Source organism: Dipteris shenzhenensis, chromosome 18 (genome assembly GCF_047967505.1).
Source record: "Dipteris shenzhenensis isolate YYH24624 ecotype China chromosome 18, Dip_SZ_1.0, whole genome shotgun sequence".
In the NCBI taxonomy this organism is placed as follows: Eukaryota; Viridiplantae; Streptophyta; class Polypodiopsida; order Gleicheniales; family Dipteridaceae; genus Dipteris; species Dipteris shenzhenensis.
In genome coordinates, this window is record NC_141613.1 from 40,814,831 (window position 1) to 40,827,956 (window position 13,126).

At 44.6% G+C, this 13,126-nt stretch overlaps 1 protein-coding gene across 2 annotated transcripts in view; it reads left to right on the forward strand.

Annotated features, from left to right (window-relative positions):
- LOC147891230 (coiled-coil protein) overlaps window positions 1-13,126 on the forward strand; it is a 192,188-nt gene that overhangs the window by 111,820 nt on the left and 67,242 nt on the right. For both annotated transcript variants that reach the window (XM_087389275.1, XM_087389276.1), the window contains one exon: window positions 350-413. In XM_087389275.1, coding sequence (XP_087245401.1) covers window positions 350-413 — 64 coding nt within the window. The remainder of the gene's footprint in view (window positions 1-349; window positions 414-13,126) is intronic.

Sequence of the window (13,126 nt, forward strand, 5' to 3'; positions counted from 1 at the left end):
AAGTAGACAGAATATTGTAGGTTGATCACTAATAGCTAGGTGAAAACCTTTTGGTGCTCCCTCGGAATTGGTGTGGTGTTTCTTTTCGCATGCCAAATCTTGAGTTTGTAAAACAAGTTTGATTTGCAATGGGTTTACAATAAGCATAGTTGGCCTATTGTGGGAATTATGGAGATTTGATGTTCGATTCACGAAAAAATCATGGTCGTAATATGTGTATGAAAAATGCAATAGGAATCAGAGCTCATTGCATATCAAGCTTCTACCTTTGATTTATACAAATAATGCATTATCTTGTCTTTGGAAAAAATGTCTCATGAGATTTAATTCGAGCCCTCTTCTCTTTCAGGTATATGGACAAATATGCAAGGCTCATGCAGATCTTGCAGCCAATCTCTATAGAGGTTTTCAGAGTATGCTCTCATTCTATACATCCTTGCTGTTTTGTTCAACACCTGATATTTGGGATCTATCGTTAAAGGACCTGATTGACAATTCTTGGTGCCACTTAACAAGAGATGAAATAACTAATAAACTGTGCTATATTTCTGTATGCATATTCATTGACACTCCATGAACTCCCCACATAGGCTAAGAATTATGATTATGCAAAATCAGTTGCAAACTAGAGGGAGATTGTACTACACAGCATGGCCAACATTCACATCAAAAAAGACATTGAGATTATATATATATATATAATATATATATATATATATATATATATAGAGAGAGAGAGAGAGAGAGAGAGAGATAGAGTTTATTAAAGTCTTCGGAAGACCATTGGGTCTATGAGAGTGTGAGAATCCACACCAATGAGAGAGATGTATTAATGCCCGCGGGAGGCCTCATGGGCCTATGGGATAAAGTATAAAGTACACCAAAAAGGAAAAACTAATACAAGCCTCAATGGGCTTGGGAAAAGGGTGCACTAGGGCCCTTGCTGAGTGCTAAACTGATCTAAAGAGCTCAATATAGCTTGAGCAAAATCAAGTATAAATCAGATACTAAGTGAAGTAGGCTGAGAAAGAAAGAAAGTTTATTGAAGTCTTCGGAAGACCGATGGGTCTATGAGACTGTGAGAATCCTGATACAAACAAACTGTGAGGGTGGAGCTACTAAACGAGCATCCACACCAATGCAATATCATCGTCATCAGTTCATCCAAGTGGATGAGACAGTGTGGGAGCATGAAGTCGACTATAGAGTGATGTCAACTGCTCAATGGCGTGGTCCTGTGTCGTCTCCTGGTCATAGCTTTGCACCTAACGAGGCCTACAATGACCCCTGTCAGTCGAGCTCCGACTCTGAACAGAGAGGGGATATCCTCAAGTGTAATATGTGCGGCAATCCTTTGTCTGAGCTGTCGTGTTGCTGGCTCTAGTGGATCCTGATCATGTCAGGGCCTCGTAGTATGTGGGTCCACCTGCTCTAGCTGGAAGAACTCCGTGATCGAGCTCTGAGAAGAGTCTACCAAGGACGAGGTCTGCTTCTGTCTTCGTGATCTAAGTAGACGCTCGCCGTGCCTGACTGCCTCATGGATGCAAACCACCAAGCATCTCTGGTCTGGATAGGAGACAACACCCCAGAACTATCTCTGAAGAGGCAGTAGAAGCGTCCTCGGATCTCATAGTAAACTGGGCACGTGAAAATGAAATGCTCCTCTGACTCGACCTCTTGTGTGTCAAATAATGTGCATGTGCACCTCTCTCGAAGTAGACCCTCTGCCCTGCCACTCTCAATGCGCAGTCTATGTGAAGAGACCCGAAACTGCCCAGTAGAGATCCTCGGTGAGTGGGGTAAGTGGATATGTGTATATCCTGGTGGGTCAATGAAACCCTCCTCTGTGATGTGTAAACAATGATTCCTGTACAAGCTGAGCTTCACTGGAAGCTCGCTCAGTCCCAACCAGGTCCGGAATGTGTGTAGCTGGAAAAGATCCTTGTGGATGATCTAGTTGACCTCATGTGACAACAGAGGAGAGAACGGCGCGTCAATGCTATAATGGAAGGGACTAAGAAACCGAAGCCGGGCACCGTGGCTCATTTGTGAGCAGTTAAAATATCTCGGATCTGCGTCAAAGAGAGAGAAATAAAGAAAGAAAGATGTAATAACGTTTGCAAGAGGCCTCATGGGCCTATGAGACAAAGTGAAAAACCAAAAGATAACTCATACAAGCCACTAAGGGCTGAGGAAAAGGGTTCACCAAGACCCTTCCTAAAAGCTAAAGTGCTAAAGTAGTGAACAAAATACTAGAGTAGCAAAATAACAGAAGAGAGTCTTGTGCGTAGAGCTAGCACTCCTAGTACATTTTCGGCTCTCTTATGAGATCTGAGGAGGTCTCGTATCTGTGTCTGTCGAGCTGTCTCGCGATGTGGGGGAGGGGCGTGGTCTCTCGATCTCTGGATCCAGTGGGCCATGTCAAGGGTGATGCCTCGTCTCTGGCGGTTGCCTCTGAGAAGGGATGAGATAGACTGAACCTCGATCGGGCGTGCTCTGGTCCCTCTCTGTGTCGCACGTGGAGTGTGTGTCCCTCGTCTGGCAGCATCGTGGTGGACACTCCTACTGCTAATCCATGATGCTCTCATCTCATCAAGCTCCTCTCCCTCAACCACACCGGTAGCTGACTCAGATGCATAGAAGTTTGTAACAAAAGTCTGTGATCTGTCGATCTCGGTGACCTGTGGCATCAATCCATGATGCTCTCTGGTCTGCCGCATCAATGTGTCTCTCTGTCGACGCATCTCGATAAGGTAGAACCCAACAAACCTGATCGTGAAAATGGATCAGCCATGTGAGTGGACCAAAGCCATGCCCCTCCTGAAAGAGGCAATGATATCGTCCCCGGATCTCATAATAGACTGTGCATACACATAGAAAATGCTCCTCTGTCTCGATCTCCTCCATCTGGCATAGTGTGCAAGTTCTTTGCTCTCTGGGTATGCCTACAGCTCTCCCTGCCTCAATCCGCAGCTGATGAGATGAGACTCGTAACTAACCAATGGTGATCCTTAGTGCATGTGAGACTCTCCTGTCCTCGAGATACTGAGGTCTGATGACAAGACCGTGCTCTGAGACCCTCAGGAAGTGGTCATGGTAGAACTGGATCTTGGTGGAGAACTCCTCTCCCCCCCAAGCCCTAGATGTATGGAGCTGGAAGAGGTCTAGCCGTATGATATGGTTGATCTCATCTCGTGGGATCATCTCGAGTGGTGCGTCCAGACTGTACTGAAAGGGGGGGTCTGTCCATCTGAATGCTGTGACTACCAAACCACGTGGATATCTGTGCGTACCATGCCGTACCGACACCGCTCTCTGCTAGTCGCCTGGAGGACTCTAATGCTAATCTCGATAGTCTCCACTGAGATAGGGCCCAGACTCTATGGAGGAATGCCATTGTCTGAAAGATGGCATCAACCTGGAGAGGGGTCATGGCAAACTATGCCTGTATAATCTCATGGGGGATTGGGGGTTTACTCCGAATCATCTTGGATCCCATGGTCACCTGTAGCCTCTCAAATCTCTTCCACTCTGTCGCTGAAATATCACTCCCCAGAAAGGTGCTGCATACATGGCAGTTGGTCTCACCAACGTGTCAAAAAGCCAACTCTTCGTCAGGGGGTCCTGGAAGTGTGCTTGGAAGCATCGCCTCTCTAGTCGGGCCAGAGCACCCTATCCTTGTGTGAGTCGTGCCGTACCCGCATGGATCATCGCGAAACCTAGTCCAGTGAACACTATCCCCAAATATGTGTAACACTGCACTATCTCCATAGGCTGGCCTCGGTATGTGAAACTATGGTGACGGGACATTGCTCGCGAGGTGTTCCTTGGTCTTCCCAAGGTTAACTGTCAAGTCTCTCTCTCTGCAGAACGTCTCCAGAGCCTCTAGATGTTTTCGCAATCCCTCTGCTGAGGATGATATGAGGGGGAGAGAGAGAGAGAGAGAGAGGTAGAAGTAGAAATAGAATTTTATTATCGTCCTCGGGGGGCCAAAAATGACCCATGGGACCTAATCCTCAGTACAAAAATCTCCTCCGCTATGGAGGGGTCAAGAATTTTCAAGTTCTTGACGGTACAAAAAAAGACGAGTGACAAAAGATCCCAATGCTGTCGGAGAGGCAATGCAGAGAACTGACGAGATCTGAGTGGTGTCTGCCAGTATCTGCTGATAGTCGTCTCTGATGTGTGCATATCGGGGGCAATGTAGGGCTATATGTGCCTCTGTCTCTAATGTCTGCGAATCACAGAATCTGCAAACTGTGACATGTCGCGGCAGATTTAGCCAAGCTCCTGTCTCTATTGCCAAGGTATGTGACCGTGTGCGGAATCTGGCAATATTCCTGTGATAGAGAAGAGGTATGGGAGTACTGATGTATGGCTGAGCAGGGGCATCTGGTGTCATGAAAGATGACCAGCATAAAAGGATTTATTTGATCTTGATAGTATTCTAGCTTGGTCCTCTTTTCTGCTGTCAACCATTGGGTTTGTAGAGTGCATAGTAGGGACAACTGGAATTCTTGCATCTTGACCTTTTCAGGAGGCATAGTCAGGTATGATTCCACTTTCCATCTGCTGAACCATTTCCTTATATCTGTCCCCCATCCTGTGCAGATGATCTTGCTTTTATGATTCTTCTGAAGTTTCATACTAGCAGTCCATTCTTTTGGCATTTGTTGTACTTCCACTAGGTACTGCATCACTCTGATCAGTGCATGGAATTCAATTGGCCGCCTGCCCGTTTCCAATAAGAGGACTGAATAAGGGGTAGTTGCCTTGACTCCTAGATGTGTTCGTAGGAAAGATTTCTGCATTTTTTCAATCTCATTCCATGTGGAGAGAGAGATGCTGTCCCCCCATACTTCTACTCCATATAACACTGTTTGAACCACATATGCATCAAACAACATATTCCGAATCTTCCAGTTCCGGGTGTCAGTGTGCCTACAGTCGTTTTCAAATTGACAGTACTTCCCCCAACCTGTATCCAGCCTTCTTTGTGCACATTGCCACCATCTGTGATCGGCTGGTATGTCAATTCCCAAATATTTAAAGGTATCGACATATTCAATGGGCTGCCCCTCAAAGCTGATAACCGGGGGATGTTCAGGTCGGGTGGTGCATACTGCCATCATTTTGGTTTTGGCAGGGTTAACTTGCAGCCCACTTCCCGTGCAAAAGACCTGTAGTACCTGTAATAGTTGATGCATGGAGTCACGGTCATTAGCGAAAAGAACCACGTCATCTGCATATAGGAGCAATAGTATTGTCCATAGCCCAAGCTTGGGCCCTTGTATCCCTTCTTCTGCTGCAAATTCATTAATCAGTTCTTCTAGCTTGTCAATGCATATTCCAAACAGTGTGGGTGAAAGAGGGCAACCTTGTTTCACCCCCATATTACTTTGAAAGGCGGTTGACAGTCCATGTTCTTGCCTGAGTCTGCATGATACCTTCTCGTATATGCGAGAGATGCCTACCCTTAGTGCTAGAGGGACTCCGAGGTCTTGCATTCTTTTCCATAGGCCACCTCTCAGGACTGTATCAAATGCCTTCTTGAAATCTACAAAGCAACACAGAAGAGTTTCTCCTTTGAGCCTGCTCTCATCCATGAGTACTCTTAATGTGACGAGGTGATCTGCAGTTCTATGTTCTTTACGGAAGCCTGCTTGGCCAATTGCCGTCTTCTTGGCCTCTTCAGCCCAATTGCTGATTTTTGTCTCAAGCACTGTGCTAAAAAGTTTAGCTAGTGTGGAACTGACCATTATAGTCCTGTAATTGGTGACTGAATTCTCTTGCCAATATGGAGGGAAGCCATGATGTAAAGCGTTTGTCAGTATGTGGGATAGCCATTGTCGTGCCCTGTCTTCTGTCCATTTGAAGAGTTCAGCACACATGTGCATGTGGTCAGAGGCCTTGCCATTTGCCATCTTTTTCAACCCTGCTTCAACATCCTCAAAAGTAAAAGGGGCTGGCTGAAGCATATGGCATTGTTTCATTTCCCATTTCTGTGGCATTGGCATGATTATAGAGCTTGGTGACATACTCCAGCATTTCCTCATCAGAGATATTGCTCATGACCTTTTTCTTCTGGCCCTTAACCTGTTTCCACCCCTTTTTGGGATTCTTGAGGAATGTAAGCAAATCAGATTTTTCCCTTTCTAAAATATAATTTCTTTTGTTCTTCCTTGTGAGGGCATTGTATTGCTTTTCCTTCTGTCTGTGGAGGTTAATATCAGAAATATGTTTCAGCTCACTGCATAGTTGCTTGCATTCATCATCATACCATTTCTTGTGGGGTAGCCCTTTATGTCTCTTCTTTCTGTCCTGGGAAATTTCTCCAAAAACCTGCATTGCAGTGTCAAGGACAGCTTTTCTGAGGGCTTCCCATGTGGGTGTGATTGCCATTGCATTCAGTTTTGCATCTAGCGTGATGGCATAGTCTTTCTGCTTGTCTTGATCTATACGGAAGCCTCTTGAAGTGGCTGCAAATTTCTGCACTTCTCTTTCAGTTGGAATACCGGGAGATGGTCTGACTCAGGGTACTTCTCTCCTATCCTAAAAGTTTCTATATCATGTAGAGCATTGATATGGGCCAAGACCTAATCAAGGACACTATGCCCCCTGCAGAGAAGCATGCCATCTTGCTGGTCCTTGGAAAGCGTTGCATCCCATTCAAAATTGGCATATGCAGCCCATTCATCATACACCTGAGTGCTCTTCCTTGCGCATTTACAGTATCATCTTCTGATGTCCTATGCCACAAGGCATCTATTTCAATTGCAGCTTCTTTATCCAATTCATCGTGCATAATAGATTGGAATTGCGACTCTCCAATTCTAGCATTGAGGTCTCCCATGAGTATTACCTTGCCAATGTCTTTCAGTTCTGCAATGTCTAGGCATAGTGATTCAAATGCATCACTTGAATCTATTCCATTCCGAGCATAGAAAGGGGACTCATGGTGAGGTATATAACATCCTGCCAAGAAGAGAGGGTAGTCACCAAATTCCAGTTTCAGCCATATAAACCTCTTGTGCTTATCAGCTCTATACATGCTAATTTTGTCTGCTAAGTGTTCCTGGATCATGCATGCCACTCCTCCTTGGCCTCTCTTTCCAATTTGTTTTTGGTAGACTCTATGTACCGCATATCCCGGTAGAATCTAGGATTCTGCAAAGATCGCTTTCCCAAGTTTCCCCTTGGAAAACTATATCTGCTTCCTGTATGAATGCATTAATACTAACTCCCTTATTCCAAGGGAAACCTCTACAAATCCAAAACATCACTTGTAACGACGTGTATGTCCCATGGGTCTCGTACCTCTATTTGGCATCCTAGTTGCTTTCTTGAGTAGGGGACATCTTGCCTTGTCTCATTTGTCTTTCTGCATATTGCTTCCTTCTGGCTTCTTGCTGTTTCGGGGTGCGATCTTCACTGACACAATAGGGGGAACCTTTGAGATAAATCCTGCTACTGTCAAGAATGATAGCCCTCTTCCTGGCATCCATCACAGTGCATACAATGGCTCTCTTGTTGGGCATGCCCTCTTGCATCCTTCCAACCCAATGGGCTCCATAGACCGCCACATCTGGGATCACGAAGTGTTGAGCAAAGAAACCCGCCACCTCCTTTGCCAAGGTGAGGGGGCTTTCCTTTTCCACTTCTGGGAGTCCACGAATCACTAGATTTTGGGCACGCTTTTCTCTTTCCTTTTGCTCCTGCATGTCCTCCTTTGATGGGGTGTTACTGCGTGTTTGAGGTTGGGCTTTAGGCTCACTTGCAGGTTCCGTAGGGGGGAACTTGGAGGCAATCTCTACCCATTGGGGGGAACTTGGAGGCAATCTCTACCCATTGCTTGGGCTCTTCCACTTTGGCTTTCTCCTTAGTCTTTCCCTTGTTTTGCATCAGATTTTGCAACTGTTCTAGTTGCTGGGCACCCTCTTGTAATTGCTTGCATCCTGCTTCCATAGCACTTTATGCACTTTGCTTTGGAGTTGAGTAACTGTTTTTTTCAGTTGAAAATTCTCAGCTTGAAGCTTTCAGAACATGTCCATGAGCATATCAATTCTCTTACTGTTTTTTGTGACATATGCTTTCGGGAGTGGTGTGACCAAGTCATTCTTCTAGTTCAGTCTGAAGGGAGGCTTGAAAGGAGTTCCCATCTGTCTTAGCAGAAAAGAATTACTGTTTACTAACACTCTTTGCAATGGGAGCAAAAGGAATAGTCCAGAGGTGACTACTATCTTCAGAAAGATGACAGTCGCCCCTTGCTGTGGGAGATGACAGATGACTGCACACCTAACACACAGGTGTGCACAGCTCTTCACGCAGCCAAACGGGCTAACCTCTACATATGCCAACGGATGTCCACACAAGGAGTGTCATATAAGACTAATTGAACATCCAACAGAGAAGAGATTCACACACACACACACACACACACACTTTTTTTTGTGAGAAGAAAGCTTTATTTCTATAGAATAATTACATTCATAGCTGCTTCAAAAGCGAAGTAGCTACTACTCAAGAAAAGATCTCAGTATAGGCTGTATACACATCCTGATCAATCAAACGAGTCTGAAAACAATCGTAGAATGATTGTTGCAGAGATCGTTTGAAAAAAAGGAAGGATGAAAAGAGTGGATCACCAAAGACTCTATGATTTCTATCCATCCATAAAGTCCATAGGGTCCAATATCGCACCCATACGAAAAATAAATCAAAACCCTGTCTCTGGGGATGAAATCCAAACAACCAGAAAAATCTGCCAAAAGTAACAGTAGGAAATCGCTGTCGAAGCCTCTGTCTGATGAGAGCAATGAGATCAGAAGTATTTGGACAGGACCAAAAGATGTGGATCACTGATTCAGTAGAGTGCGAGCATCTGTGACAAACTGCCGAAGCAATATGTCTGTGTGCGAGTAACTGTCCAGATGGAAAAATGCCAAGGAGAACTCGCCATAGGAAAAGCTGTTGTCGAAGAGGGACTTTGTAATGCCAAAGGAGACGCAGCCTTTTTCTCCACCACTTCATTGGACGATCCATATGCCAAACAGTATTTGCTCTGTTGGAAATCCAAGGTGGAGGTAATAACACTCTATACAATGATGACACTGTGATATGTGAAAGCTTCAAAGGACGGACATATGAGGAAGGAGAGCGTAAAATCCAATCCTCAAGCCGATGCTGAATTTCTAAATGAGGTACCGGCAAGTACGGTTGGAGCATTGCTGAAATTTTATGCCATAAAGGACGATAATGAGCTCCCAAGCCATATTTGCGAGCAGCCAAAGAAAAAGATAGAATGGTGCCATCATCTTGAAGTACATCTGCCACAGATGAAATGCCTTTGAAGGAGAGAAAATATGAACGTCGAGGTTCTTGGATGGCCAAAGGTGGTTGGAATACCTTAGACCAAAAGAGATTCTCTTCCCTCAAAGAGTTGCCCGAGAGAGAGTCCCTGCCTTTCCATTCCAAGTGGGAAAGAATGTGTTTCCAATCAAGAAGCAGAGAAGAGACAAAAGGGCATCCTCTGATCTTGCCTTGGATAGAGCCAAATAAAAATTCCCACTGAGTAGGCTGCCAATTCCCAAAAGCAGATGTATGAAGATGTAATAAGAGAGAGCGAATCATAAAAGCCCAAGGCTGATCTCCTTGTAGAAACTGCATCATCATTTTCCCCCTATGAGCAAGTAAATGCATTTGAATATTTAGAATGTTCAGACCCCCGTGCATCTTTGGAGAACAGAGACGATGCATGGAGAGTAATCTGAGACTTTTCTTGCCATGTTTTGAACGCCAGAAAATTTCCATGATAGCTGACATAAATGAAACCAAATCTGCCTTAGTGAACATAGTAAGAGGCAGATAAAATTGTATGTATGCTATCAAAATGGATTGTGTAATTCGCAGACGAACATGTAATGGCCAAGTTGCAAGCTTCCAGTATTCAAGTTTTGCCCTCAACTTTACTAGCACCCAATCAGTTTGTTGTGAACGGGTGAGTCCCCAGCCTAAAGGATAACCAAGATGTCGAATGAATTGAGAAGCAGGGACAATTTCCCCAGGCCACAAAAGGTTGTGCCAGTCCTGTGCATGTAAAGGCAACAATTTTGATTTTTGAAAATTTACCCGAAGGCCAGCAGCCAAACCATATGTAGAAAGAGCATGCATGATCATGGACAGATCAGCCCGATTATTTTTTGGAGTAAAGAATGAATCATCAGCATATGCTTGAGCAATCATGCTGCGACTACCAAGGATCTCCAAACCGTGCAGCTGGTCAGTGTCCAAGAGGTGATCCAGATATTGAAGCAGTGGATGAGTGGCTATGGCAAAAAGTAAAGCACTCAATGGACATCCTTGTCTGACAGAGCAAGCAAGAGTCCATGATGGAGAAATATCTCCTGAAAGTATGCAGGCAGCTTCACTATCTTGATATAGCCAATTAATGAGTTGCTGCATTTTTGTGCCAAAACCCAAAGCCTGCATAGTCGATGAAATAAAATCCCACTGAACTGTATCAAAAGCTTTGGCAATATCAACTTGCAATAACAAAACATCCTGCTGTGTGTATTTGGCATATTCAATGCCAATGTAGGCATTAGCAATGTTATCGGTGATATGCCTACGCGGGACAAAGCCATATTGCGCAGGATGCAACCCATCATGTAAAAAGCCCTTTAGCCGAGCAACAATCATTTTGGTAGTGACTTTGTAAATTACGGGCATAAGAGTGATAGGTCTCCAGTCTGCCAAAGACTCACAAATTTGTTTTTTAGGAAGGAGTTTAACAAGACCTCTCTTCCATGTGTCTGGCATTTTCTGATGTTGCCATGCAGCATTCACCATAGATAGTAATGGATGCTTCAAAATAGGCCAGTTAGCTAGAAAAAACTCGACTGTCAAGCCATCCCATCCAGGGGATTTCCATCTGCCGCATGATTTGATGGCATCTGACAGTTCCCTCTCAGTAAAAGGTTCCTCCAATTCCGAAGCTTGAGTAGGGGAAATGATTGGAGAAACATTTTGCAACAATAAATTTCGTGCAAGCAAAACCTGTTGCGAGGGAGGAGCTACAGAGCCAAATTGCTGAGAGAAGTGATGCACACAAACAGAGGCAAGCTGTGACCGGGAAGTAGTCCATGATCCATCAGGCATTAGCACTCTGCAAATTTCTGTTTGGATTCTCCTCTGATGCAAACTCTTGAAAAATTCTTTGGAAGAGCAACCTTTATCTGTGAAGGCTCTTTGTCTTGCTCTAGTCTCCCATTTTGCCAGTTTCCTGTGATCATTTAGTTTAAGACAATGTCTGGCCTGACATAATGTGGTTTGCTCATGCATGGACAACGAACGATGATGACTGAGTTCAGTGAGGTCTTGACAAGTAGACTTGGCCTGAGCAATGGTTTCCCTCAGAGTCTTCATGTAAGACTTGCCATAAGCTCTAATCACCATTTGCATTTTAGAAGTAAAAGAAGCCCAGGCATCATCAACATGAAGATGGTTGTTAGATGAAAGACAATGAGCTGCTTCAGTAACCATTGCCTTGAATTCAGCATGTTGCAAATAACTGTTGTTGATGATTAGATGTCGCCTTTGTGGCAATCTATCATCTGGCATCTTATGAAAAGATAACCGCAGCCATAGTGGTGCATGGTCTGAATGCACAAAGGCATAGTCAATCCACATTTTGCATGCGAAATCCCCATTTTGTTGTGGAGCAACACTATACCAACGATCCAGTCGTGCCTTATAAGCGGAAAGAGCATTATGTTGAAAAGTGTAGCCCGGTGACAGAGGCTGCAATTCCTTCCAGAGGTCAACTAGATCCAAATGCAAAAGTAGTTGAGACCAGGCATGCCTTTCAGGAGATAACATATGATCGTGACTGGAAGTGTTGTCTCCTTGTTGTGGAGCATTATTGAAATCCCCACATATGTAGGCATGAGATCTCCACGGGTATTGTTGCATAGCATCCCAAATTACAGTTCTGTCTCGAGATGACTGAGGTGCATAAACTGAAGCAAATTCAAACACCTCTCCTCTTATAATGCATTGGAGAACAAGCCATCTGCCTTTGTTGTCATTTAATGCAACGACTGGTTGAAGCTCATGTTTGATCAGAAGGACAACCCCTGAGAAAGAGTGCTCCCCAGCATAGAAAATGTCATACCCACAGTAGTGTCCTGTCTTGCCTGCATAAATATGCTGGTTGTGCTCTTGTAATGCCACTATGTCAGGCTGAAATCTGTTGATGTACAGCCACACAGATTTCCATTTCCTACTGTCACATATGCCCTGGACATTAAGTGTAAAAGAGGTGATGTGAGCAGTCATATATACAGATATTTATAGTAATGTAACAACTATGTACAGCAGCAAAATGTATGAAGTCAGCCTTGCATTTCTATCTCAGGGTCGAGGCCTCGCCCCTGAGAAGTAGTCGCCTCAGAAGTGGACAGCAAAGCAGCAACCTCTTCTTCAGGGAAGAGTGTTCTGCTGGCTGTTACTGCAGCCCATGTAATTCCAATTCCTGTGTTGATCTCTGGGGTGTTTCCGCTAGAAGAGGCACCATTCCAAGTGCGGGGGGGTGGAATTCTTCGAGCAGAAATAACCTTTCTTGGGCTCTGCCAGCCATCAGTTGAAGGTTGCTTGCCTTTGGGCAAGGATTGAGTAGCAGGAGATGAGTGTGAAGTAAAATTCGCATTGGGAGCTACTGAATCTTTGCCTTTATCCTGACTCCCAGAATGCTGTTTATTGCTTTTATTTTTGTTGGCAACTGGAGTAGGAGCATCTTTAATGGGCATGTGGACTGGCAATGTGACAGGATGCATTTTATGTTGGTTCAGTGGACACTGTGAAGCCATGTGTCCAAACTTTTTGCATTCAAAACAGGCCCCTGCAAATAAACCCCATTTGAGTTTATAAAATGCACTCCCCATGTTCACATTATTCACCGTGACTGAGTAAGAGTCCGGTGTGGGATTATCAGTATCCCAGAGAATGCAAAATCTGTTTGAATTACCATTTGGCCGTGGTGGGCAGACCACTTTACCTAAAGAGGCTGCAATTTTAGGCAAAAGTGAGGCCATGCATTGGGGAAAATCAACAACTTCAACCCAGACTG